The sequence below is a fragment of the Anas acuta genome, chromosome 4, assembly GCF_963932015.1.
Source record: "Anas acuta chromosome 4, bAnaAcu1.1, whole genome shotgun sequence".
Lineage (NCBI taxonomy): Eukaryota > Metazoa > Chordata > Aves > Anseriformes > Anatidae > Anas > Anas acuta.
Genome location: NC_088982.1, coordinates 35,629,901 through 35,657,861, shown reverse-complemented (window position 1 = coordinate 35,657,861; position 27,961 = coordinate 35,629,901). Strand labels below are relative to the sequence as shown.

General features: G+C 38.5%; 2 protein-coding genes across 9 annotated transcripts in view; both read right to left on the bottom strand.

Annotated features, from left to right (window-relative positions):
* The window catches only part of LARP1B (La ribonucleoprotein 1B), a 34,096-nt gene extending 32,892 nt beyond the window's left edge, over positions 1 to 1,204 (bottom strand). Inside the window, exon 1 of one of the 2 annotated variants that reach the window (XM_068680690.1) lies at positions 668 to 1,204. In XM_068680690.1, coding sequence (XP_068536791.1) covers positions 668 to 956 — 289 coding nt within the window. In that variant the 5' untranslated portion in view covers positions 957 to 1,204. The remainder of the gene's footprint in view (positions 1 to 667) is intronic. The other variant, XM_068680689.1, reaches the window with a different exon arrangement.
* A 2,917-nt stretch (positions 1,205 to 4,121) lies between these two features.
* Positions 4,122 to 27,961, bottom strand: ABHD18 (abhydrolase domain containing 18). Of its 7 annotated transcripts, none has more exons than XM_068680697.1 (13): positions 27,863 to 27,961; positions 24,292 to 24,417; positions 23,459 to 23,567; positions 20,175 to 20,259; positions 19,474 to 19,574; positions 17,503 to 17,581; positions 17,300 to 17,412; positions 14,537 to 14,675; positions 12,452 to 12,541; positions 11,691 to 11,792; positions 9,987 to 10,365; positions 7,955 to 8,117; positions 4,122 to 6,967 (listed from the first exon to the last, which is right to left on the bottom strand). In XM_068680697.1, exons 3-13 carry the CDS (start codon positions 23,548 to 23,550, stop codon positions 6,916 to 6,918), a joined length of 1,395 nt encoding a protein of 464 aa, XP_068536798.1. In that variant the 5' UTR covers positions 23,551 to 23,567; positions 24,292 to 24,417; positions 27,863 to 27,961; the 3' UTR covers positions 4,122 to 6,915. The 7 variants fall into 7 exon arrangements, with proteins under 7 accessions (XP_068536798.1, XP_068536801.1, XP_068536800.1 ...); XM_068680700.1 differs by lacking the exon at positions 27,863 to 27,961 and adding an exon at positions 27,317 to 27,840; XM_068680699.1 differs by lacking the exon at positions 27,863 to 27,961 and adding an exon at positions 26,788 to 27,271.

Here is a 27,961-nt window from a genome sequence, read left to right as displayed (position 1 = left end):
AAGGTTTGTCAGGTACCTTCAGGAGCAAGTGCAGAGACCGAGATTCTCGGGAAACACATGCTGAAGCATGGGTTTTGAGGTTGCCGGCTTGCTTCTAGCCAAGAACAATACTCCAAGAAGCTGCTAACTTCGAGGAACGCTGCAGTGGCCTAAGCACAGAGCCCGGCAATTTCAAGTCAGGTCCGCGATCTGCCTGCTTAGTCGGTGCGGAGCCTCTCAAGCAGCTTTACCTCACATGTGGCGGTGATTAAAGGCCACCAGAAAATTACACCCTGGCTACCCTCGCTCCCCATAAGCGCTTTGAATCCTCAGCGCCAGCAAAGCCCCTCCATGTGCCGCCGCGCCGAGCCTCCGCAACGCGCACCGCGTGGAAAGCGAAACCCAGCGGCGGACCCAAGAGAGGGGCTGCACGATAGGGAAAAAACACCCAGAGAAAGCACACAACCAAAGCGCACAAGGCGAGGGAGCCCGCAGGACCCCGCAGAGCTCCCAGGAGCCAGCCCAGCCGCACGGGGCCGCCGCTCGGCAGCTGCCCGTTGCCCGCCCCGCGGCCTGCGGCAACCGCTCGCTCCCTCCCTCCCTCCCGGCCCGGCCCTGCCGGGCGAGCAGCAGCCGGGGGAGGCGAGCAGGGCCCCGGGGCCACCCCGCCGCTCGCAGGGCGCCGCACCTGGGTCCCGCAGGCCGGCGGTCTCGGCCGTGTCCGTGTCCCCGCCGTCCCGCGCCGCCCTGCGCCTCGTCCACGCGTTCTCCTTGGGCGCCGGGGCTTCCACCGCCGCTGCCCGCCGCCTCTCGTCCGCCTCCGGCTCGGGCTGGGGCTGGGGCTGAGGCTGGGGCTGCCGCCAGTCGCCGCTCTGCTCCGCGGCCTCCCCGCGCTCGCTTTCCGCGGGGCCGGGCCGGCTCCGTGCTCCCCAGCCGCGGCGCTGGGCGGGCGCGGCGGAGACGTGCGCGGCGGCCATGCCCTGCCCGGCCCGGCTGCGGGGGGCGGCCCGCGGGGGAAGGCTGCGGGGCAGCCGCGGGGAAGCCGAGGCGGGGGAGCCGGCCCCTGCCCGCCCCTGGCCGCCGCCCGGCTCCGCCTCCGTGCTGCGATCCCCCGCCCCACGCCCCGCGCCCTCGGCCCCGCTCCGCTCCGCTCCGCGCACGGGGCGACCGCCCCCCGCCGCCGGCACCCGCGGGGCAGCAGCGGGCGGGCGGGGAGAGCGCTGCCGGCCCCGCCGCGGGGGGGACGCGGGAGGAAGGGGCGGGGCGCCGTGACCTCACAGCGCCCGTTGCCCCCCCCCCAGCTCGGAACAACGCGCCCCGGCCCTGCCCGGCCCGGCCCGGCCCCACCAGGCGCTGAGCGGGCAGAGCGCGGCCGGGGCACCGCCGCCTCAAACCTGCCCCGCAGCGCCACGGTCACCTCAGCACGTGGCTAAAGACACTTGTGTAAAACGTGGCGGGGAGGTTGTGAAGCAGTGGCCCTAAAAATAGCCGGGGTTTGCTGTCGGCGAACTCGGTTTTCTCAAAACATGCTGTTCTCTGCTTTAACAACACTGGACAGAGTTCAGACAATCCACGATAAATAAGGCTATTAAGCTCAAAATACTGGTAATAAGGGAGATCCATAAACAGAAAAAAAAATTACAACTGCTAAGCACTTCTTGTACAACAGGTGATGAAAAATTACTCTTTCTTCCTTTTTTAATTTACACCAAGAAAAAAGGTCGCATGACTAAGATCAAAGCAAGTTTTTGCACTCTTAGAAGCATTCTTCACCACCACTAAGAACTGCATTGATTCAGGTGCAATAAATGCACGAGCTGAGGACACACCATGAGCATGCCACAGCAACAACGTACCTGAAACAAGGCGAGAATTCTTGAAGTTTTGCTCAGGAAAAAAAAAAAAAAAAGGGCACTACTTACACCCCCCTACACCTACACTCCTGAAAACAGGTGTTATCAGTCATGTTATCTGCTCAAAACACTGTCCCCATCTGTTATTTGGTGTCCCAAACTCAGAGGGTATACAGAGGCAATGAGGAGTTGTTAGAGTGGTGTGAACGCGCAGAGGCCCTACCTAGTCAGTGGTGAGAAGGGCATTACCCATCCTGTTTTCTTTTCCTCACAGCAGGGCTAGAAGAGAAGGCAGCAGAACTGTAGGCCAGCCAGGACTTTAGGAACACCCCACCACTGCAGTACAGGGATCTGAAAAGACCAGGGAAAAAGCAGGAAAGTGATTAAGAATTAACTGTATGAGTAAAGGCGGCCAGTAACATGGTGGCTTGACAGGAGTTCGCAAGTACTTGGTTTGCTAACTCTGTGGTAAAAGAGGACTTGCTGTATACTTAATTGTATTTAAGTATAAAAAAGCCTGTGAAGAACCTCGCAAGTTGCCTAAGACTCGCACCTACTTCTTTGTCTAGTTGTTACCATCCCTCTTGTTACTTTTTAGCACTCTAAGTCAGACTTCCTTGCCAAAACCTGGGGCAGTTTTTCCTTGAAGAGCACACTATTTCAAATATTTCTGCTTTGAAAGAGAGGCTCGTTTACCCTGCACAAAACCAAGAATACCAATTTCATGCTTTAAAGGCTATGCTTTCTGTCACGTAGAAGCATCCGAGCACTTCAGCAAACACTACAAATTACAGAGTTGCATAACATTATAGCATAATATAACAGCATTTTACTCATGTAACACTTGTGCATGAGGAATTACATGCCCACGGACTGTACAAACCTTCTTTCAATACTGTATAACTTATCATTACAGCCAAGCTGACACAGAACCTGACACTTTAAGATAAAGAAACTTCCCTGCCCAACCAACTGTAATTACGATCAACATTAAAAAAAAAAAGTGACACACGACAGAAACAATTAAAAATACACATGAAAAAATATTTACTGCCTCAAAGTGTTAGCAGCTACCAAGTAAAAATATCAGTTCAAAGATCACCACTTTATAATAAAACTATCTAGAGTATCTATATGCATTATATGACGTGCCAGTAAGGAAAGCAGCGAGACCATCACTTCATGCAATTGTGCCTTTTTGCAACTTAAAGATGTAGTTGACTTAAGATTAACACGACACAAATGATCTATCCTCACTAAAAGAAAAGTTGAGTGGTCACAATTAAGGGGTTTTTTTTGGACATGGGAGAAACATTACAAAAAGCTCCACCTGACAATCGTTAGACACAGTCCACTCAAGACCATGATCAGCAGAGGTGCCAGGAAAGAAATGTGCAGACACTAAAAAAAAATAACTGTGTCACTCATTGATAACACACCAGACCTAACTTTCACTCTGCCCAGAACCTTTCAGAGGCAAAGCCTACTACCTACTGCATTTTTCCTACTCATGTGTTGTCAATCTTAGTATGCAGAAGCGTTACTAGAGCCTTCGCTTTTCAGACAGAAATAACTGCAATAAAATTGATTGCATCTTGGTTGCTGGGTACAACCGGCAGGCTTCTGTTACATTGGCTGCTCCAGTTCCAGAGAGTGAGCCACAATTTTCTGAGGCTTTTTTTTTTTTTTCTTTGTATATAAACAACACCAAGACTCAAAGATGCACATGCCAGTAACATTTACAGCTATCTGTTCAAAGCAGCCTTTCAATTCATGTGAGATATTCCCATCTGTATGGCAGACTGCTGCAGATGATGAAATAAACTCCTTTTCTCCCTACAGCAACACTCCAAAAGCCTAACACGGCCTTCCTCCCACACAGATAGAAGAATAGCCATCAACAATTCCTGCTGGACAATTCTACAATATGCTCTGAGCTTGTTTTAAGACAACACACCCTACTCTGAAATACAGCAGCAAGCAGGAAAACGTTAGACTGATTTTTTTACCCTATGAAGTACATATAAGTAAGCCTGGGAAATTCTAGCTCAGTGAAGCCACTGGAAAGTCTAATATTAGAATCACAACGGTATCTTAATTAGCTGATACAAGCTTAATGTAGAACAACATGAAAGCAGTATCATTGTTTATTATGTGAAGCCTTTATCTTGTACTGTAGATTAACTACTCTTCTTGTGCTACAGTGCTAGTAGGAATATAAAGAATTAGAGGATGACAATGAGAAGCATTTTGAACTCATGTTGACAAGGGAAAAAAAACACCACACAGTTGCTTTGTAGGTTTTTTATTGAAAAATCATTACAACCGAAAAATGATCAAGGTCAGTTTTACAGTAAGTTTAAGACAAACAGAATGGCTACCTGCTGTGTGGATTTAGTGCAGGAACCTTATTCCAATGTTTTTCTCATGCACTTACTGAATTAAAATCACATTCTCGTTTAACATCAAAAATGGATTACTAATAATACTCTTAGGACTTATTCATAAAATCTGGTTTAAAAAGACCATTTTCCAAAAGTTAAAACATTTACACTGCAAGACTCTTCCCTTTACAGATCAGCTAATAGCTTCCTGTGTCTGATAACTGGCAGATGTAAACCACATATGCAATTATTCCTTTTTTATTGTTACTATTATGAGAAATTTCTTAAATGCTTTTACTGGACTCTTATATTTGGCAATGCTACTTTAGTTACGTAGCAAAGTGTGATTTCTCACTTGTTAGAGACCAGTCCTTCACTACTTTCAGAAGACTTTCTCAGGAACAGGAGTTACATCAATATAAATCTGCTTCATTGAATGGCATGCCCTTAAGGAAAGTTAAGCCTCAGTAGTAGTATCATCAGAACACTAACCTCAGAATGTCAAGTTTTCGTGAGTTGTGTAATTCCTTGTATTGTGCTCTTTGAAAATATTTACATTGGCATGTATACTTCACAGCGTAGAGAAGTTGATTCTTTAGGCTTACTCCTGGCCTTATAAAATCTCTTTTCTCTTTTCCATTTATTCAAGCCCTTTCCCTTGCCACCAGTTATCTCCCTTTCTTTCATAGCTGCAACAGAAACAGGACATAAAGCACACACATACATTCAAACGCAACCATCCAGAGACAAAAACAATTTGGCAAACAGCAGACAGTGTAAAACACCCTTAGCTGACAAATGAGCTAAGGCTGACAACTGAGCTAAGCTGGCAACTGAGCTTGTATCAAGTTAAAACCCGTAAAACTTTGAGTCTAGTATTCAAGCATTTAATTTTAGAATTTTGAGCTTGCAAATAATTGATTTCAAACCTTCTAACAGTCAATATTTTCAAATATTTAAACACTCTAGTCACTTCATACTTGCTCCCAATATATATAAAACCAACAATTCCTAAAGAAATGATGAAAAAAACACTTGAAACAAGCAACGTAACCTCCAATATATTATATAATTTTTTGCATTTTCAGGAAATTTGGATGCTAATTGACTTTGATTATTACAAATTGCTGCATTTCAGTTTTACCTGAACTTACTGATTTTCAAGTGAACCATGATTCATTCCCAGTTATTTGTCATGTCTGCTAGACTGAAATTCAAGACAATATATTTAAACAAACTCAGTTTTGATTGCTTCACACTGACTATTAAAAACCATTATGGTACCCATGAAGATCAACAAAGTGCTTAATTTGGAAGGTACAAAAGTCACATATCTCCAGAACTATCTGGATTTTACCATTTATTTCTTTGTATCTCCTGTCATTACTGTACTTAAATTAGTAACTGAAGTTTTGTGGCCTTCAACTTTTCTGCAAACTTGCTTCAAAAGAACAATACAGGACATAACAACAATATAAGATGCAGACAGCTACCAGATACAGCTGATGCGTGATGACCTTTGATTTTACCATAGTTTCTTGGCATTTTTCATCCCAAAAGAGGAAACAACACGTTTTGGATTTTCTTAAACAAGTTTAAGATTTTCTTAAACCTAACTTTTCTTTTTTTTTTTTTTTTTACATCCATTAAAAATACACAGCTGAAAAGTAAGGAGCCAATGTAACTGTTTTGATAACCCTTAGTCTCGCATACATTTAAAAAATTATACAATATTATGCTGTATTTTGCATATCAGTACTGAGTGCATTTTAAAAAGGACCCCTGCTGAAATGTTTCAAGCAGGTGTTTATAGCACCATATAATCTGCTGTTGATTTAGATAATCTGCTGTTTAGAATCAGACTATTTCTGCCACTGTTTCTGAAGAAAAATTATTACATTTTTATTCCCTTTAGCGATTTAAAAAAAATACTAGAAAAATGTTATCATCCAACTGAATGTATGTAAAAAATGAATTACTGGATGCTCCATTTAGTTATTTCAGTTCTGTGAAACCAACCAATGAATAGCTACATGACTCTTCCAGAATGGCACGCTTTAATTCAGTGGCAGAAAAATCTAATGGATGCACTGAATGAAAATGTCTTTCTCTCACCCTGTATTCCATTTTTACAAGCTCTTTTTGCAAGATTTGATTCTGCCCCTTCCACTACAACTCATTTCCAATTCATAAAAGAGAAAATAGTGACAAACACAAGAGGCAGTGTTGGCAAAGCCATAGTAAAATGCAATAGGAATACCAAGGTGCCAAGGAAGCAAGAGGAGAACAAAACAGCTGGAACAAACTATAAATACACTAAATGCAAGACAACATTTTAGCCCTGCATCAAATTTTACATTTTATCAATACTTAAATTGGTCTATTTTTAACAAATACAGAATTAAAGTAATACATAATGCAATTAAATATGAAGTACACGAACCATTCATGCACTAACAAATGCTGCCATTGCTTTTTCACAGGTAAAGCTGGAACATGTCTGAATGGCACTTCGTTGACATGAAAGTAATACTGGTACTTTACGTGTGTTTTTTTTTGTTTTGTTTTTTATAATTATTACCTACAACATTCAAAGTAAGTGACCATCTACTCAACATTGTAAGAGGCTTGTTTTCCAAATATGAGCTCCAGTAAGGGGAAATACAAACGAGATCCTTTTGAATACATTCTGAAGATTGTTAAACAGCATATTTCTGAAGAAAGCGGTCAAACGCATCATAAATTGCTTGCCTAGAACAAGAAGAAATAACAATTATAGATCACCTTTATAATTTGGGAAAGGGTAGATGCAAATGGCCTGTTTCCATTTATTTCTAAAATAAATGTATCACTACAATTTGAAAACACCAGTAAGTAAAAAAGTGGTATTAGGTATTCTTTTCTCCTTCACTTATTTCTGGGATTTCTCATTTCAATCCAGTAATATATGTCTATTTCAAGAGGGAATGGGACTACTTTCCACCTTTCATATGAGTGCAAGTGTTAATGAACTAGGAATTTTCTAGTCAAACGTGTTAGGAAGTATGTCAGACTTTTCAAACAATTGTCATAATGTAAACCAAGGCTGAAGTTTTAAATAGGCATAAGCTAATGGTTAACATACATTGACCTGCTATGTCCATTTCTGTTGTTGCTCAGACTTCCTAAATGGAATTTACACTCTTGCTAATTCCTTATGTTTTAAAATCAATACCACAAGTATTTAACTCTTCAGAAGTAAGGAACTACAGCTATATTACTGCATTAGACAACGGACTTCAGCAAGTTGCCACCTAGTATTATTAAAGCAAGCGTTCATAAGTAATACTTATGTGCAATTAAGCTTATGCTCTATTTCTTGTCTTCAATTGTTTGTTCTCAGAAAATCGCATTTGCAAAAAGACAACAGCTGTGCAATACAACTTCAGTGGTTACTCCTTAAAAAAATACTTCCAGGTGTCCAGTGAACAAACTAACTCAAGGAAAGCAAGAGGGATAACAATCATTCTCTCCACATAAGCATAAGCTCAGAAGGATCTGAGGTATGCTATACCTCATCTTCGCTCATAAAATAGAATGGAAACGTTCTCTGAGATGCAATAATTTGTTCTCCAAAGCAGTGTTTGCTATTTCTTGTTTTAAAGTAATTATAGACTTGCTTTTTAGAAGCAAAATGATATATCTCAAAATTATGATTTTAAGCTCTCAACTATTTTTAAAATCTCCTGTCTACCTTACCTAAAGAGTCCTTGTTTGAAGAGGTAGGCACTGACATGACCTCCATCCAGATACCTGATTTCACATCCAGGCCAGATTTCCTGAAGACTGCGCACCCCAGTTCGGGGAATATATGCATCCTCCTTCGCTTGTACAACTATGATTAAACTTGGGTCAACTGGAACTACAGAAAAAAAAAATCAACATGAAATTCATCTGAGATAATAACAAGATTGAAATAATTCAGCCGAAATTTCTGTTGGAAAGATGCTCTCAATTGCTTAAAAAGTTATTTTAAACTGTAGTCAAATGATATTTTCTAACATCTCCAGCAGTATTTATCCAATTTTTGATGCTACAGTACTTACTAATTAGAGGCAGAGTTTCACCAATCTGATTACTGAAAGGAATAATACCAAAATGTTGACTAGAGAAATAACACCAAAATGAGGTAGAACATAGAACAGTTCTCTCTTCACAAAGAATATACATGGTACAGTAGATAGTGACAAACTAAGCCGTTTGCAGATGGAAGGTCACAAAAAATGTAGACCTTTTCCTTCTGTATATACTCATGTGTAAAGGATACAAAAATGCTAAGATAGATTCTAGCTTTCCATTCAATTTTCCATGAAATCCGAATGGTAGGTGGATTTCCTGGAGCTCTCTCCAGATAACACTTCAATGTGGCAAGGGATGCAGTGTATTCCAGAGCATCAAGAGACCCGATAGACAACTGGTACAAAGGACTACAACACTTTGACAAGCACAGTGAGATCAAAGATCTTCTTAAACTTCAAGAAACGCCAATGCTTTAGCTGAGTGATACCTGGTTAAGTGTCTAGGTATAAATACGTCTGTAATTAGAATGAAATTCACATTCTTTTTTTCTGTCTACAGAAATAACATTTGAAGCTTTAGGGAAAGCACTTCACTAGTATGTGTCACAAAATATTCCTGGGTAGCAGTGATCTGGGACATTTTCCATGTCAAGAAATCTGCATTAGTGTAGAAAGCTTTGGATATTTGTTTTATTTTTTTTCATTTACCTGAGAAGTACTGAATGGCAGAATTCAAAAATGAGGTGGCACAGGGTCTCAGTATCAAGTTAGGTCTGTCAGAAACCTGCATGAAGTCAAAGTACATTCTGGGACACGTTAAAGAGTCCTCAGTGGATATGTGCAGAGTTGAACCATTTTATGAATGGACATTTTTCAAAAGCAATTCCAAACCCTCACCTCTTCAAAAGGACTTCAATCAGCTCTAGGAAGAAATCTCTTGTTCTAACTGTCTGCTTGCAAGCAATGCAAAGGGGTGCCAAGATGTTCTAGATGCCAACAAACCCAGCTTCATCAGATTTAAGGCTTGCTGGGCTACAGCTCCCTCTATATGCTGTGCTTGTCTTGGGAGGCATTACACTCGCCAAACTGTACCATCCCAGAAGGACATCAGTGTATCTTTACTGGTCACATTCGTCTTAAAGTATCATTCAATCTTCATTCTAAGCTAGGTAGGCTACTATCTATGTGAAGTCAGTAATAGATTTCTAACCAATTAGATTTACTTGAATCTGCTTTAAAAACCTTATTAGCAGGACAAAACAGATTAATTAGAGCTAGATATTCATTATATCAAAGACATTTTGTTCTTTTAAATAATATGAATGTGCACTAACTCACATCTAAAAATAGCCATGGCAAGGCACAGAAAAAATGAGCAAAGATATAGAAAGGCAAATTTTGAATTAATTCTAACATCGGTTGACCACTAAGAAATAAACAAAACCAATTAGGAAGTGAAGTGGTAAATAGATGCTGCTGAACAATACTCAGGGCATTTTCATATTTCACCTAAGGTCCCAGCAGGTTTACACAATGGAATGATGAAAAGAAAAGGTCTTTTGGGTAGACCTGTGCGGTGTCAAGAGTTGGACTTGATGATCCTTAAGGGTCCCTTCCAACTCAGGATATTCTATGATTCTATGAATACCTTTCCTTCCATAGTATTCTATTTCAATTTTCCAAACTCCGCATTAAAATAAACAAATACATACCTGAAAAGTTAGCTACATGGGTACATTCATCCATTACTCCTTTCATGAACCTTAAGGATTCTCTCTGTAAAGTCTCACTCCTTCTTCTATTATTTATCCTCTGTCCATGTTGGCTGTTTAAGTTTTTATTGCTGTTGCTACTGGTTGAAAACGTTTGATTCATGTATTGCATTTTAGGAGCATCTTGTATTAAGAGTCTTTCTGATGAGGCACTTAGAGTACTTTTATTTGTGGTAAAGCTGTGGACAGCTTCTTTAGATACAGACTTGTTCGAGGAATCAAGGTTGAACATTCTGGAAGTCACATCTATGTCTTCCAGTCTGTCCACACTGTCAGGGAAGTTTTTAACAAAGTCTTGTCCCATCTTGAAAGAATCTGTCTAAACAAAGACAACAAGTCTTTTATTAAGGGTCCTTTATATCAGCTGGTTAATCTTACACTTCAGATCAACTCCATATCCAATAAAAAGGAGACAAAGATTGCTCGCAGTACTTGTTATTTTCAGTTTGCACATGTCACTCAGTATATTAAATCCCAATCACCATAACGTTTTGATATTTTAATTCTATACTTCTGTCAGCTTAAGAATTGCAGTAAGTACTTATCCATGATAGCATATGATGCAAATGTTTGTCTATTTTTAGTTCTGTATTAAACTCTGAATTCGTGACTGCAATTTAGTCAGCTTAAATTTCTGGGCAAATAAATCAAAAACTATGCATTTCTCAGACTCATTCCTCTCAAAACAGCAGTAGTACCTTTTTGAAAAAGTGTTCAAAAATTTATTTAAACATTCTTTAAAACATTTCACTGGTGGGAAGAAAAATAATTTGACCGGGTCTAATGTTTGGTTTAGGACTGAAAAAAAATCTACTCCCTCCAAGAAATAGGATGACAAAAGCTGAACATCTTGAAATGTTTCTTCTTTTCATCCTGTCTTCTCCATCAGTACTCCCAGAACATGTATAATGTAAAAATGGCAAGTGCCTAAATAGCTGTTGCCTCCCTAGCCCCCCTTCTCCTGTGTTAATATACTTGAAAAAGAACTGACACCCAACAAAGAATCTTAGAAAAAAGTTATAAGAATTTGTTAGAGAAGTGTTGAAACAAAAATATTCTCGAAAAGTTCTCTCTCATTGTCCCAGTTCTCTTCTATATTAGAAATTCCTTTTGAGAAGTTTTTTTCAACCCTAGTCAAAAATGTCAAGAAAGCAAAACATCACAGCTGGAAACAGAAATAATGAGACCAGCACTTTAAACAAAGTAGAAAAGTAACTTAATGTTGCTACATTTAAAAAAATATATTATACAATATTGAATATTTGAAAGCAATTGCTTGGAAGTTTTAGATATTTACACTTCCAGCTACAAGTTTTCTGGACTACAAAGCCATTAACTGGGAAGAATTAACTATGATTCCCATGTTTTGACTGAATCCATTTTATGTTGCAGAATACATCAACTGTGATAACAAACAAAAATTTGCAGCAAGGGCTATACTTAACACATATTATTCAACCAAAATGTTAATTTCTCTTTTTTTCAGAAGGATTTCTTTCAAAGACTAAACCTATCAAAAGCATACGGAAACAACAGGCAGACATGTTTTTACCTAACAATTGGCTACCTTTACTAGTTATAAAAGTTATTTGTTATATTTAAAAATGTAAACATTAGTAGATAGCAAAAATAAACTATACTTACTCCACAGTATTCAAGCATTTGAATGATTTCTTCTTCATATACAGTTTGCGTAAAATACTGTTTCTCCAGCTCTCTCCAGTTCACTGCCTTGCTCAACACACCCTCAAATTAGAAACACAAGCATCTGTTACACAAGTAAAAGCCAGAGACCATTCTAAAATAATGCAGAGAAGATTGATTTGTTCCTGTCTGTAATTTGTTTTTTCCAGTTGTGCCCAAGTTTCCACATAACCCTTAGAATTACTGGAATTGATTAAGCCACATATTATAACATATAACATTGAAACCCACTTCCCTTTAATTCTTATTTTTTTTTAATGCACATCTGGACTGGACTAAGCCAATGATGACTGTCAAAGTGGGTCTATTCATTCACCTAACCCAGCAGTAGTTAAAACAGGTACTGCTAATGGTAGTTGCAGCACTATCACCCCACTATTTAAGCCAGACTTTGACCAGAAAAACTCCATTTTCATGGTTTCCTTCCTAACCTTCCCACCTTCAAACCCCTTCAGAGCAGGACTCCAAACACTGTGTCACAAACCAGCCCCTGCCTCCAATTTCATACATGACCCACTGAAGCAGCTCAAAGCTACCTTCCCTATCACATGCTCTACATCCTGAGCAGGAAGGGCAGATTTTGCCACTAAATAAGGGCCAAAGGGTAATGAAATGCCTACCTGAAAAGGTGAACATATCCAACCCAAACCTTACATTTCTGATTACATTCTAGTATATTAGTAAAAATATAGGATAATTACCGTAGTAAAGACTGCAGAAGCTGTTGACCAGGAAAGACATGGAATCAATGGCAGTGGTTTAGGCCAGTTCGTCACGGCCAGTGAAGCCATCTATAATCAAATGCAGTTATTACATATTTTAATATTTAATTCACAATAAAGGAATTCTAAAAATTCTTGCCTTTATTTGTTTATACAGTATTAAATACGCAGTGCCAAAGCTGTTAAAGACTGTAGTAATTGGATATACTTCCACCTCTTTAAAATTCAGAAGAAAGATAGTGTCTGCTCTTCAATGATTTCCCTAACAATAAATATTGTTCTGGATAGAATTAATTTCACAGCTGAACAGAATATTTGTTCTGACCCTTTAGTTATTTGAAACCATGAAAAACTTCCACACAGCTCTTTCACCAGGCTCTTGCAAGCTTATTTCAAGGCAAAATGAACATAATCTATGAGAACTATTTACACTTCTACAGCTTGAATCTGTATAGTGGAAACAAAATGTGGAAGAGAAGTAATTCAGGATATTAAGTGGACTGTTTTTCTGTCCTTTAACATCTAAATTACTGTTTTTACATCAGTTCTCAAGACATATTCTGGTAAATATTCTATTTATACCAGAAATATTCGAGCAAAGAAGCTCAACATACAGCAATGGCAAGCAAATACTTCCTAATACAGCATGCCAGAGTATATTTTATTGCTCTAAACCGAACAGTGTAAAATCCCTAGTACAAAATACCCTATGTCTGTCCTAGACACTCTAATAGACTTACAGAAGTGAAATATAATTCTGATTATTTTTTATTAATAAAAAGTGACAAAAGCACCACATAACTATATTCTAATAGTCAGGAAGGCAGACTTCTTTGTTCTTAGTTCCAGCTCTCTCTCCATCCTTAGAACTGAATTAATGCTACCTCCTTCCTGTTCACATTCTAAATATTTGCGACATTAAAAACTATTTATTTCCATGGTTTTATATTTAAATCAGGACTAGCCAAAAATGTATCTTTCTGGATTAAAAAAAAATATTCCAAAGGAATTTCCAAATGCACTTTCTCTGATCTTGCCTCTTTCTATACCCATGCTGTACATATTGGTATGGGATATAGCACCCTGTTATTCCCACAGAATTCACGCAGCATTAAAAGTGACCTGCAGTTAGTGGTGCACAGACCAGTTTAAGAGATATTATTCAACTTATTTATAAGACAGAGAAGACATGTTTAACACAAAAGTTGTCTCATTAGGGCAATACCTATGTGAATGTAAGGTGCTTTATACACTTATGCTATTTATAATCATAAAATTGTGCTTTTGAGGAAAAACATTTTTCTTTCAGGAGACATGGCTATTACCAGTGTTATCTACTTAGCTCCTAACAAGAAACAAACAAACTAAAAAGGATCAGCAAAACAGGTATATTGTTTGAATAGCTTTTTTATATATTTATAACAGATCAACAATTATCTGTAGAGACACAAGCACTAATATTTTGACTGCATATTAGGATTTCAAGCATCTTTCTAACAATACACTGCTGTTTTAGTTTTAATATGCACAATCACACACAAAATGTTATCCACCACACTCCACGTATCTTCTGTAATCAATACCAATGACCAGGAAAAAGGATGAGTTGAGAACAACAGAACTGACAGAGGTGACAGAAAGTCACCTCAATTATGATATGCCTACAGAAAGAATGCATTTCACTCAGTGCATTCAAACACAGAAGTTTAGGCAAGAATGGAGGAAAGGAAGGAGAACTAGCAATTGATCAGTACAGATCTTCTTTCATAAAACATTTCTTCCCATTGGGGAAATAAATATAATTATGTGAGAAGCTTATATTGATATTAAGTCTATGAGGAGATGGCTGACAAAAGGCTCTATGAGTTGTCAGCACTTATTAAGGATTATAGTAATTCATTACTACAGAACATGAGAATTGCCAACAATTTTTCCTTGTGACTCCAAATGTTTAAAGTATTTCAGAGAGGAACACTATAAAAAAATTATTTGTGTATGCTAAATGATCAGATGAGAAGTTAAATTAAAAAAAAAAAATACTAAACAGGAAATATAAAAGCTTACATGTCCTCCCATGGATATTCCAGTCATCCCTAGCGGTCCATAGCCTTCTCTCTCTAGCCAGTGCAAAAGAGCTGCAGATTCTAGAACAAGAGCTCCTCCCATCACAAACAGGTCCGAGACATTTTTTAAACATGACCGTCTTTTCTCCCCAGAAAAGGAAAATACAGGATTTATTTTCTAAGATTAGATTTTGACAGTTCTCAATCATTCTATGCATACTTGTATACAAAGCCTGATCATACTCACAGAGAATTTTGGAGCTTTACTCCTCTTGATTCAACAGGAGAAGTAAGTCCAGATTGATTCTCTGGCACTTTTTCCTAATGCAGATCTAAACGAGGACTAGGAAGACCCCTTCTAAGAGTCTAATGTAATATTACCGACCACCTAGTCTTCTAGAAACAGCTATTACCAACATTAGTTGTAGTGATCTGCGCTGTAAAGTTATAATGGCTCTTTTTAAAATAGAATCGGTGATACAATCCTACACATACGCTATCTTACTTGCAGAAAACAATCCTTTTTCTTTTCTCTTATTTACCTGTTTCATATCACTGAAAAATTGCACACAACATTTGAAGAGCAATCAGTATGCCAGCTTTGGAAGAACTCATCAGTGTCACTTAAGACTGAAACTGTAAAGTGGGAAGTGTCACGGTACTGAGATATTCATGTAGTGTACTCTAAAGCATTGAAACAGAGGAAACAAAAAAGGAGAAAGCTGTTCAGCTGAACCATCAGAGGGACTCTCGAAAAGTGAAAAATAATTGTACTTTACAGAGCAATTAACACACCTTAATTTGGGAAGGGGGACTGTGTATTTTCAGTATGATACAGGTTATAAAAGGCTATTGGCCTCTTTGGCCAGCATACGATCACATTTAAGATACTTTGAAGTAAAAGGACAATGCTTGCTGTACTAGTCAAGGGAGAAAAAAATGAGCTGCTGCAGACCGCCATTATAAGCTAATATAATTCTTTCTACAGCTTTATTATGCGAGATTCCTCAGCCATATATACATACATATAGCTATATAATAGCTGCTATGTTTATTAAGCACTGTTACTACTGTATTAACTAAAAAACTGCTCCTGGTATGTAACCTTGTATCGAAGATTGACAATTACTGCTTGGGATATTAGACTGAGCACTTGCCTTTCAGAGAATCCTTGTCTACATCATTCATATACTAAGCTGTCAAGCTAGACAACAGAAAAAGGAGTTAGAAATATCCTCACCAAATTATTTATTTTTCCGTATCAGTTACTCAGTAACAGAGAAAAAAAATCCAACCTATTCCAGTATACAGCCTCTCCTTTCACTTTCCTATAATCTTATAGTTCTAAACACGATAATCAAACATATCCATAAATGGTCTTCCTATTTAAAAAGCATTTTTACAACAATCAGCTGGCAATTTTTTATAACTTTTTTTGTAATGGTTATATCAAAATAAATACAATTTTACATCTGCTTTGAAAATAAGCTTAGAAACTATCTTTGCTTATAAAATTTTCTCAATACTGAATAGTGCATAGTTTCCACAGACTAACAAATAAGCAACATCAAATTTACATCTGACTGTGGTCCTTTTGAAGTATCCTGGAAAAGGAAAAACTTCACTACTAAAACAGGAAAATACACCATCTGGACAAAGATAATTCATAGTTGACTGGAACAATTGCAGTGTTTATACACACACAGTTGCCAATCAAGAAAATAAACTGGTTCTTGCTTGCACTCACTCATCTCATTCTTATACTGCAATTCCATCTTGTGCAGACTTTCCCGATCACTGTGATCTCTTAACAAAAACAGTAATGAAATAGCCCAGCAAAAGGTTAACAATTTCACATTAACAGCATGTTTGAGATTTCACTTTCTTAATAAGCTATCAGAGTTCACACTACTTTCAGGGATGGGTAAGTGCTATTTTGAAAAGACGGTACCCATGAATGCGCCAGTAATACTTACACTTGATCCTTAGGTTTTCTACAGCCATGTAGAAGACTCAAGTTAAAGAAAATAAAAATTGTCTATATAAAAAACGGCAAGTAAAATAAAAACTAAAAAACAAAATTAATCACATACATAAGTAGCACTTTGATTAATTCAAATTTGGAACTTACATTCCAAATGTTTAACTGGAACTATATCACATTAAATGCTTGCTGATGTAATTTATAACATTAGATTTTACTTTTGTCAGGTATAAGAGTATGAGAAAAGTATAACCTGAGATTCTACTTACTAAAATGAGGTAACATTGTTACAGAAGTTACTGATGAGTTGATGACTCAGTTTTGTTGTTTGTTTGTTTTTAAATCAAGTCCTAAATAGCAAGAGTAGGTTTTTCGAAAGCACCTGAGGTTTGCATTTGAAAAGAGAAGACAGGAGACAAAACATTCTTTTCCATCATTAATACATCCAGAAGTCACACAGTGTGATTCAGAATGAGTGCACAGTTTTCACTCGGCCTCAACTAAACGGATCACATCAATACCTTGATGAAAATACATTCATGTCAGAACTTTTACTCTGATGACTATGGTAAGAATGCAGGAGATATTTTCAAAAGAAAAATGAGAACAGTATTAGTTAGTGTAGTAGCATCAGAATGTGTTCCACGTTGTTTCTCATTCAACGGTCATACTTTGCTCTTTGCTTCTATCCACTGAAACTCTACTTGAAACTGACCTACAAATTAGATACTGTACCAGTATGATAAGTTTTCTACTCCCTGGAGAAACTGAGAACAGGACAAGTATCTTGCTTTCCACAAAAGGATATAATAAGGATTTTCAAGTAATAAAGAAGCCATACAGGCTTCTTTTATCATTGGACGTGCCATCAGTGTGCGTCTCCTCCAGAAGTGCTGAAGATAAGATGTAAGATAACATGTTAAGATAAAAATCTGAATACTTAATTTGTCAATAATAATCAATTTTACATTTTATATACTTACATGATCTCCAGTGCCTGCTAAATGAATGCATACAGGTCTGTACTTGCTATTCCATCTTCTGGGTATTATGAACTGAAACCTATGAGAAACAAATACTTGTTATAGAAAAGAAAGTATTTATATTTACAAGTTGCTTCACAGAAATTAATCTAAAAAAAATACACAAAACAAACAAATAGAATTAAGTATTTCTGTCATACACTCAGGCAAACTGTCATAGATACAGCAGTATCACCTTTCGTAAACACATCCAACAAAGAAAGGAATTCAAAAGTAAGACAGAATAAATGCCAAACAAGAAAAGGAGCCAAGCTGACAGATCATGTTCCTAAAACAGACCACTACCTCATCATCACAATTCAAATTTTGCAGAGTGGAAAAATGGAATTTCAGATGAAGAGCTGCCTGAACAAGTATGACTAGCTCTCCTAGGCAGCATTGCTACTTTTCTCCTAAGGGCACAACAGATGAAATTGAAGAATAAGATGAGCAATACATTTAAATAATAAAAAAAAAAGCAACCAAACATGAAACTACTTTATACACCCAACATTTAATGTCTACTCAAAAGTTATTTACAGTCTAACTACTTGGGGAAAAAAATCACTTCAAAATACTGTCCCCACAAGATGGAGCACTGTTACCTATAGCAGCATGACATTCATGAAGGCAAAAAATAAAAAAATTCACACAGTGCACAATGATCTTAACGGAAATATATAGAGCATTTAAAAGCTGTAACAGTAGTGTCCATCATAACAGGTAGCATAATGTAATGTCAAACTGTAAGAAAGCACCCACAAGGAAGCAATTAGCGCACTGTATTTTCAACTATGGTATTACTTAGCCCAGTACTATTAAGAGAGAGTTTCTCTAACCAAAGGGAGGTGGAAAAGAACTGATATTCTGGCTACTGAACTTTTTGAGAACTATGTTCTTTAGTGTAGTTCATGTTTAAGTTTATATAAAAACACCTGTCAATATTGATAAAATCTATGATACCAGTATTAACTTCCACTGCCAAACTTGTGTGTTCAAAAATAGCAAACTAAGACCGGAAAAACAAAAAATCCATCATGAAAATTTAGCTCAAAACTAAAAGCAAACAAAATTATGTCCCTGTGGCTTACCAGAAAAAAAAAAAAAGGTACCAGCTTCTCTTGTTGCTATTAAACAAACTATTATTTCAGTACACAGGTAGTATTTTTGTACTGAATGTAAATGGAAGGTTTGAATGATTCTTCTAAATACAATATAAAATGTTTTTTCTATATAAGCAGTTTCTCCTACACATAAAACAAACATCTATTGTAACCTTTATTTCCAGCATCTCGTTCATTTGGAAGACAAATATATCACATAGCTTTGTGCATGATTTCTATGCTCAAAAATCAACCAACCAAAAAAAAAATCAGTTTCAGCCAAAGTGTTACCTGAAATGACTGTGACTAACAGCCAGGTAATCCTAACTTTTATTACCGTAGCTTAAGCTTTTTTATAAAGTGTTATGCCATCCTCTTTCAGATAGTATTACATTTGAGGTTTTCCACATTATCACTACTAATTAGAGAAGCTCTCTTCCAGTCATAGTTAAATACGCACATCATTACCCTAACAGTTCAATCTCTTGAAATGCTCACTTTTTTCCTGGCTTCAGAGTATAATCAATCAACCTTTATCAAACCTTGTTGCACAACGCACATATATCATCACCACTTTGGAATAAAGTCCCCTAGCAAACTACGCTATCTACACACAAATTAAATTATCACAGGAGTAAGATTTATTTTTCACTCTCAGGTCAAAATCTATTTCAACACATTAGCTAACAAAAACAACCCACAGAGTTTGATTTATTTTGCAGATAATTGGTGTAACAATAAATTGACTTCACAGCAAACTACATATGTATCATTTTTATTTCTCTCCAGTGCTAGCTGCAGAAAGGAAACACCAATTGGCTTCTCCTACCTTGCTACAAGAGATTCGACTGGCAGGATACCTGGGACATAATGAGCCAAAGGGGAAATGAAGTGTCCCTCAAGGATTTTACAGTCTGATTGCTCCTCAACCTACAGAGAGAATGGGATAGCAGTATATTTCATGTCAGTGTATAACTTGCTCTCAAAGCCAAACACCAGTATTAGCTCTCCAATGAGAATTATTTCTTATAGGATAAAAATGTAGTTTAAAAACAACAACAAAAAAAGCTGGAATCTATTTCAAATATACTGATACAAGTCTATCAGTACAGTCAAATGTGTTTCACTTCTTTTTCCTATTGACTTTTGACAATAGGAAATTGACCTATTAAAAGAACCAGGTAATAAGCTTAAAGTGTCCCATTTTAGTAACATGTATTCCAATAACATACACGAAGTTTTAATAATTTTGTGAACTTGAACAAATGAAGTTACTGGTTCACCAACTGAATACTGTCAGGGGTGCATTCATCGCCCTGTGACTATGCAGTCCCTAACTCAAGTCCTGCAGGTGCCAATCCCAGCAGTAAAGCATCCCGTGACAAAATGAGACATCAGAAAAATGCAGATCCATATGACATCAAAATTCAATGCTTATAAAAGCAGCCTGGTAAACATTAAGTTTATTTCATCTTTTTATACCATCAGGCAAATACAAGTAGGTAAACCGCACCCCTTACTTTTACATACCTTGTCAATAAAAACTGGGTAATCTTTTGAAACCAGCGTCTGGCATTTTTCCCTGTTTCCAATAATCTTTCTGAATTCAAATATTCTGTTGAACAGAAACAAGGAAAAAAGATTCAAATTTTAATCTAAATATATAAACATACATAAAAAAAACATCAGAAGCTGAAGTAAGCCACAAAGAAAATAAAAGTTATGACGCCAACTTTGCACTTGCAAATTAGTCGGGTACCATGGCTGCAAGAACATTTATAAGGTAAGAAAATATAAGGCTCGAGTATCTTGCTAGAGCTTACACAGCTTCCAAATAATATTTTACATCCAATACTCGAAACTAATGTCATTTTTCAGGGGCTAAATTAAGACATAAGAACCTCCTACACAGACAAACCAGACAGATATGGACTGGACGGATAAAAGATAGGCTAGACTGCCAACATCAAAGTAGCTGCCAATGGTGCAAAGTCCAACTGCCACAAGTCACCAGCCATGTTTGGGGAAGTTCCTGAGTGACTCAAACTGGAGGGTGAGGTTGATAGCTGGAAAGTAGGGATACCATTCAAAGCCACCTGGATAAGCTGGAAGAACAAGTCAACAAACACTGTGAAGCTCACTGATATAATTGCAAAATCTTACACCTAGCCCCACACAATACAAGCTGTGAGCTGCCTGGCTAGGTAGCACTCTGCAGGAAAGGGCATGGGGCTTCTGGCAGACGGCAAACTGAGTGGGAGTTTGCAGCACGCCCTCTGCACTCAGCAAGGCAGCTGACAGCAGGTGAGGGGAAGAAACTGTCCTCCCCTACTCAGCCCTCATGAAATCACATCTGGAATACAGAGTACAGTTTGGGGACCTCTGTCCTTAAAGAGATGCTGGCATAATGCAGAGACCAGCAGACAGACACTGTACAAATGGAACACACAACTTACAACAAGACTGAGGGAACCAGGTATGCACTGCCTGGGGAACAGAAAGCTAAAGGGCAAATCCAGCCACTTCCTTCTGCTACTTGATTGGGCTGCAGTGTTGCAGAAGATGAATCAAGACTCGGAGGTATACAGAGAGAGGACAAGAGGCAATGGTTATGAGTTGCAACATAAGAAAGTCCTAGTGAAACATGATTTTTTTCACAGCAGTAGTGGTTAAGCACTGGAAAACAGTGCCCCAGGAAACTGAAATGTCTGTCCCTCAAGGGACTTTCAAAGTTAACAGGATGACGTGCAGAGCAACTTGAAACAACTATGAAGTTAGTTTTGTTTTGAACAGGTTTTTGAACTAGGTGTCCTCAAGCAGCACCACACAACCTTAAATGCTCTATGCTAAGAGTAACTTCTTTGTCCTTATGGCTCTAAATATACACAAACACATTACCTGACCAACTGAAACAGCAGATTTGGATGGACAGTACAGAAGACGGGTATAACAGGAGTGACCTGCTCAACCTTCCAAACACCAAAAAAAAGCAACTATACAAAGCAAAGAAAAGGCAGTTTACCATCATCACCACAAAAATAGCCCTACTGTACAGCCTTTGTTTTTCTTATGCAGAACAGTACACTGAGTATTTCTGAGAGAGCAAGGGTAAAGGTATAAGACATGAGTATGGAGGGTGAGCTGAATGAAAAGATGTTTTGCTTGACACCAGTTCTTAAAAAAAATTTTACATGTACTTATTTCCTCTGTAGTTATGAGGATACTGAGGGTTAAATCTTAACAGATGTGTTAAGGCATTCCAACTCTTGTTGATGAGTTAAGGATAATGGATTAGGATATCAAGTCACCACATCAAGGGTGTGCTCAGCAAACCTTCAGATTACATCTAGGCAAGGCAGTCAGTGGTGTCAGTCAAAGTCAGTTAACACTTGAAGTATAAGAAACAATTTATTCTATCAATTAAAACAAATGCTAACGCTGTTTCCAGTCTGATCTGCATACTAGGGAATGGTACTCCCTCCTCCCACTAGCTGATGTGAGTGGTCAGAAGGAGCTACTGTTCTTCCTTCTTCATCCTGGTGAAGCCAAGCTGCCTGGGGGACAGCTCATCTCTCCATCCAGGGGCAACACACAGAAAAATTCTCTCTCTTTTCAGACCAACAGGCCAGCAAGGCTGTCTCATGCATTCCCCACAGCTTTTGATTTCATATATCCCCACAATGAAAAAGGAAGAGCTGCAGCCGTTTCGATTATCACTAGCAGCAATGTTTCTTCAATGCTCTTTGACAGTAGTGTGATTACCCTTAGAGATCACCACAGAAATTCACGTCAGACATTCCCCAGTATAATAAGAAGGGATGACAGCAGAATGAAACTTAATCAAGTCCCTCAAAGTGGCCAAGCATATACAACAATCAATAGTAAAATACTGCAGTTATAAAGTAGAAGACACATTTTTGCTTACTGCAGAAGAAAATTTATGTTTTAAAAATCCAACATTTTCTTTCTGCAGGAAGCTGCTACTTCAGAACAACCAAGGAAAGAAATTTTGAAACAAGAAAAACAGCCCACAGAACTCCACTACTATTCACAGTGAACAAAATCTTTTTTTTTGTTGTTGTTTGAAGTTTTCTTTATTAATTCTCAAATACAGAAAATTAGCTTATTAAATGGAAATTCATCATTTCCTATTTAAATACTACATGATGTGGAATTTATTCAGTCACTGAACTTGTGAACGTTTAAGATACACACGTTTAACTTCCAGGTGTTAACAGTTATTTGAAAAATCTGCAAATGTTTAAAAATTAAGTGGTAATCCTACTTCTTTCTTTTTTTTTTTTTAAAAAAAAAGACATCTTAGAAATTTCTCTCTCTCATTGAGTGGTAAACTCATTCTTCTAAGTATATTTTATACTTCTAAAACTGATCATTATTAAGCAATAACAGAAAACTAACTAAAGATCCTCTTTATGTTACACAGAACAATTCCTCTGTAACAATCTAGCAATTTTTTTCTTAGACAATGCTTTTCAGACACACTACTTTTATATGCTGCTGTTTACTGCATTGTTTTATACAGATAAATCAAAAATGTAGTTGGATATATAAATGTTCTCTCAAAAAATCCTTTTTTAAGTAGAAAATCACAAACCCCTTTAAGACTTCCAGATCAAGTTCCTCAATCTGTATGGAAATACATGATTTCCTGAAGAAAAACGCAAACTTGAACTCAAAAATGAACAGGACAATACCTACAACTGGTAATATTTCAGGGCTGTGTTTTTTTTTTCCCCTTTTAATATAAAGTACTACTCATGCCTTTTAATAAATAAATAAATAAATAAAATCACCTTTTCAGATCCTCTGGTTTTCCCCATCCTCTGATGAAAAGTTTAGTGAGGAGAAGTTTTCTGTATAGGACATCTAATTTACTTACACCCATGAGCAGCAAACTCACATCTAGAAAAAAAAAAAACAGGTGAAAACAAGGCAGTTAAAGTGGTTAACGTAACAAGTTCATTGCTTGTGACTCTAAGCGCGTTCTTATTCTGGTATCTGTAACAATGAAAAGCCATACCATTTTATTCCAAGTTAACCTAGACATTCAGGTCAATTCAAAACAGAGTATAGCGTAAAGGCAGTTAATACCAATTCTACCTTTTTTAAATTTAAAAAGAAAAAAGTGGAATGAAGGAGAAGCAATTTGTATGTCTAATATAGCCAGAAAGTTAACACATAATTTAGGTCAAGATTACTAAAGAGGCACATGAGGTCACAGAACTACATCTTCAACCAGTCCTGAGTGTATTTTACTCTGACCAGTAGGAGCAGCACTGTCTCTGTATTGTCCATACAGCTATGCAGACAGCAAACATATAGCTATATAGACAAAAAAACTTTTTCACTAAGACATAGAAAACTTATTTTTATAAACTTGCCATCATCGGTATCTTAAGCATACATTCCAACTCTTACTCTATCCCTTCCTTTCCAGTTTCCCCCAATTCACTTCTTACGGTTTTGAAAAAAAAAAAAAAAATCCCATTCCCTTTTGAGAAAACAAATCACACCATCAAAATCCTTACACCAGCATCATCACTCTCAGCAAATACACTAGCCCAAATATAGCTAAAGCCAACAAGATTTTAGGCCAACACAGTCTTATTTTCAAAGCAATACTTACTGAAATGAACAGGGAGCCACTACTGTGCTTTTCTAATGAGGAAGTAAAAAAAAAATCAAATCTGATTTCCTAATCAACAGGATACGGGTTATTCAATGAAAATAAGGTCCACGATCTGTCCTATGCCTAAGAGAACAGAAGATATAATAAGCAAAGACTTGGTTAGGAAGTTACCTTCAATTATTTTCTATTTTTTCTAGATGTCTCTATACCAAAAGGCCTCACTAACTTCATAACACTCCAAAACAGTGTAACTCATGTTTTTTCATGTTAATTCCAAGTTAATTTCTTCTACCATATTTTAATATGGTCATTCTTAAAATGATCTCATCAGAATATAACAAGTTAAAACTGTTGTTAGAATAGTACGCTCTTTGGACTTCTAAAAAAAAAAAAAAAAAAAAACAATATTTAAGTATATCATTAAGAAGTATTAAAACTCAAGATACCATAAAAGGTTTAATGTTTAACGTAAGTTACTATCAAAATAGAAACTATGGACAACTTAAGGTACTTGAGTGCTAGAAGAAGCATTCTAGAAAATCACATTCAGTCATTACAGGACAGAAATAGATACCCAAAACCATCAGAAAGCCTAAGAGGGGGATTATTTTTTTTTAACACTGTAAAAAGTGGTAGAGCTTACTCCACCAGTCAGTCTCAAATAGCTGACACTGGAATCTTATTATGCTGATCCATATCTGCTTGGGCTAGTAGAATAAATTACTTTGGTATTGAAATATGCATGCAGTGAAATATCCAAACAATATGATGTTATGCAACATAAGCTATGCACCAACATAAACACAACCAAGCAAGTGTTGATAGCTATAATATCTATCAATCCAGAGTGACACAAGCTTTTGGCATCAGAATGTAGGAGCGGAAAGATAGGGAAGAAACTTTTGCCATGGACAGACTACCAAAACCAAGTTTTTTATAAAGAGATACGTGTGTATGTATGTATTTTCTCCTTACCTGAAAAAAAAAAAAAAAAGAAAATTTGCTCCCTGCAATTCAAGCTACCTTTTAAGTGTAACCAAGTAATAAAGACCTTGTCTGATCTTCGTATGAACACTCCTTTTCACTTCATAAATATTTTCTACTATCAGAAGACTAAATGAAGCCACCAGTACCCCATAACATGGTGTACTCTATCTGAAAAACTTCCTACACAATGTCTTCAGTTCAAACTTTTCTGGGAAAGGCTACATTAACTGCCTGCTCTCCCCAAAACGCTGAAGACCACTGTGTTGTTTCTGCCTGAATCTACTGAAGCACAGCAAAACTACAATCACAAGTACTGTGGGAAACAGAACACAATACAGTGTACTTTCAACATGGCCAGCAATAAACTGCAGTGATTCATTCGGTACTTCACCATGAGGATGTGCACCCTGTAACCAACTTGAGGCAGGAATGGTTACACCCATTCCAGTGAAGGCCACCTCAACAGAGACCCAAGCACAAGGCAAAGGTAAACAGAATAAAACATTTTTATTAGTCAGTCTGGCAGCCGATTGGCATTAGCAACTATTTACTCCTAAACTTCCCACAGTTACTGCCGGATGTAGGGTCAGCATTCAAGTCTTCAAACTACCGCATATCAAAACAGAAAAAGTGCAGTTCCACTTGCAGTCCAATGGTCAGAACAAAGAGCAGGTACAATGGCAGGCATTACCCTGACCTGAGCAGAAAATAAGCCAACAACCTCACCTCATAGTACAGGTGAAGGAACAGGCAAAAGCTGTCCCCACGAGGGGACAGCAGAAATTGCTCTCCCATCCTTCCTGGCTGCCTGTTCTCCCACTACCTTAATACAGTCCTTTCCCTCACTGACTCTGGAGACATCCATTGACCTCCCAGTGCCATTGGGGCATCTGGCAGAAGGCATTCGCCAGGCTCATCAAGGCCCCTCTGCTGCTCAGAGCAGGGGGACAGCTTGGTACCCTCCTGGTGCTAGAAGAGAGCAGCAGGTGGAGAGAGGAGCAGCAACACAGAGAGGGCTTTTTACAGGCTGGGAAAGAAATAATGAACGCTTTGCGGCCTAACAAAGCAGCCTTGCAGATCTTTATTTATTTATTTACTTCCCTTTTTTTTTTTTTTTTTTGAATTTTCTCCAAAATAAAAGGCATATAAGAGAGGAAAGAGGATGAGCGTTTTGCCATGAGTTTGGAGGCTGGCATGATGAGCTCTATCTGCGACTCCAAAGGAATGCCAAGTTGAGTTCCTAAACAAATACGTTACATATAACAGCAACATTGACTGAAATGAAAGGGCTGTCTCATTCTTTATTCTACTTCATTGATTAAATGAAGACACTTAAGTAATTCAGGATATTTCAATACGAATGCCTCGAGATTAAACCACTACTGGAAAGAGTACAGAAATCACTAGAAGACGGATGCCAACGGTGTAAAGTATGTTGCGGGGAACTTCTCAGAAATATTACTGAAACAAAAAAAGGACAACCACCCCCCTATTTGTTTGACTTACTAACAAAAGTGTAGGGCGTGTTTCAGTCACTACATGGAAAGAGAATTACAGATACTGTCAGAAACAGCAAATGTAGTTGTTGGAGGCTGCAGATTTATTACTGCAGAGCTTGAACTTGAGGAAAGAATCATGAGAGCTGGTTTCCAAATGCAACTGGGCTTCCCCCACTTGGTGTTGCACATTAGGATCCTTCTGTAAGCCAGGCCAGCTGGAAATAATGACCCAAGGAAGATGCTTCATAGTTGCGTAGGCCAAGAAACAACACCTGTGTTGAGTATCCAACGTGCACATTGTTTATACAATAAGCTTTACGTAATGTTGTGAATAGAAATAGTATGAGATACACAGGCACATTAATAAATGATCTGCTAAAAGTCCCTTTCATTTTAAGGAAGTATCCTCCAGAGAAGGCAGCAAGAAAACCTTGTGATAAACCACAGACTAAGTCCATCCTCCTGGACAAATGTTTTTCCTTGCTCTCACAACCCTCATACCGCATACATGCTATAGGCTGCTGGTGTGCACTTACTTCATAGGAACAGGCACAGTAATTCATCCCAAACCCAGCACATAAAAGGTCAGCCACCGCTTTTTACACAGCCGCCTCACTCACACCGAGCTTCCTCAGCCCGCTGCCTCCACCAGTGAACACCAAGCAGCTGCCATCGGGAAGTTACTTGATGGAAGCAAGGTGTGCCTATTTTAAAAGCCTTTTTCCTGTCACACGTTACTTTATATATATATATCTGCCAACTGAGGTCATGCTTTATTTTTTCTCCAGTTAAAAAAAAAAAAAAAAAAAAAAAAGCAATTTAAAAAAATCCCACATTCATTGCACCGAGGAGCTGCCAACAGGCCAGGTAAGAACCTCCCCCGGCGGAGGAGCCCAAGGATAAGCAGCGGGGCCCCCTCCCCTGGCCGCTCAGCCCCCGGGCGGGCTCCTGCAGCCGGCCCCTCGGGCTCCCCTGAGGGAGCGCAGCGACGCGAGCCGCCCCTCAGCCGTTAACACCTCAGAGCACGCGACCCCCCAACCGCCACCGGCGCCCAACGGCCGCTCCCCACGAAGGTGACTCACCCGCCGGGGCACCGCGGTGGGAGGGGAAGGGGAAGGGGGGAGGGGGCGGGGCCAGCCCCGCGCGCGCGGGAGGGCGGGTGCGCGCAGGCGCACGCTGAG

Coding starts and splice junctions, on each gene's coding strand:
- ABHD18 (XM_068680697.1), bottom strand. CDS start 23,550: ATGGGTGTAAGTAAATTAGATGTCCTATACAGAAAACTTCTCCTCACT. Junction 12,542..14,536: donor GAATATCCATGGGAGGACAT/GTAAGCTTTTAT, acceptor ATTTGATTATAG/ATGGCTTCACTGGCCGTGAC. Junction 10,366..11,690: donor AAATGCTTGAATACTGTGGA/GTAAGTATAGTT, acceptor GTCTTTGTTTAG/ACAGATTCTTTCAAGATGGG.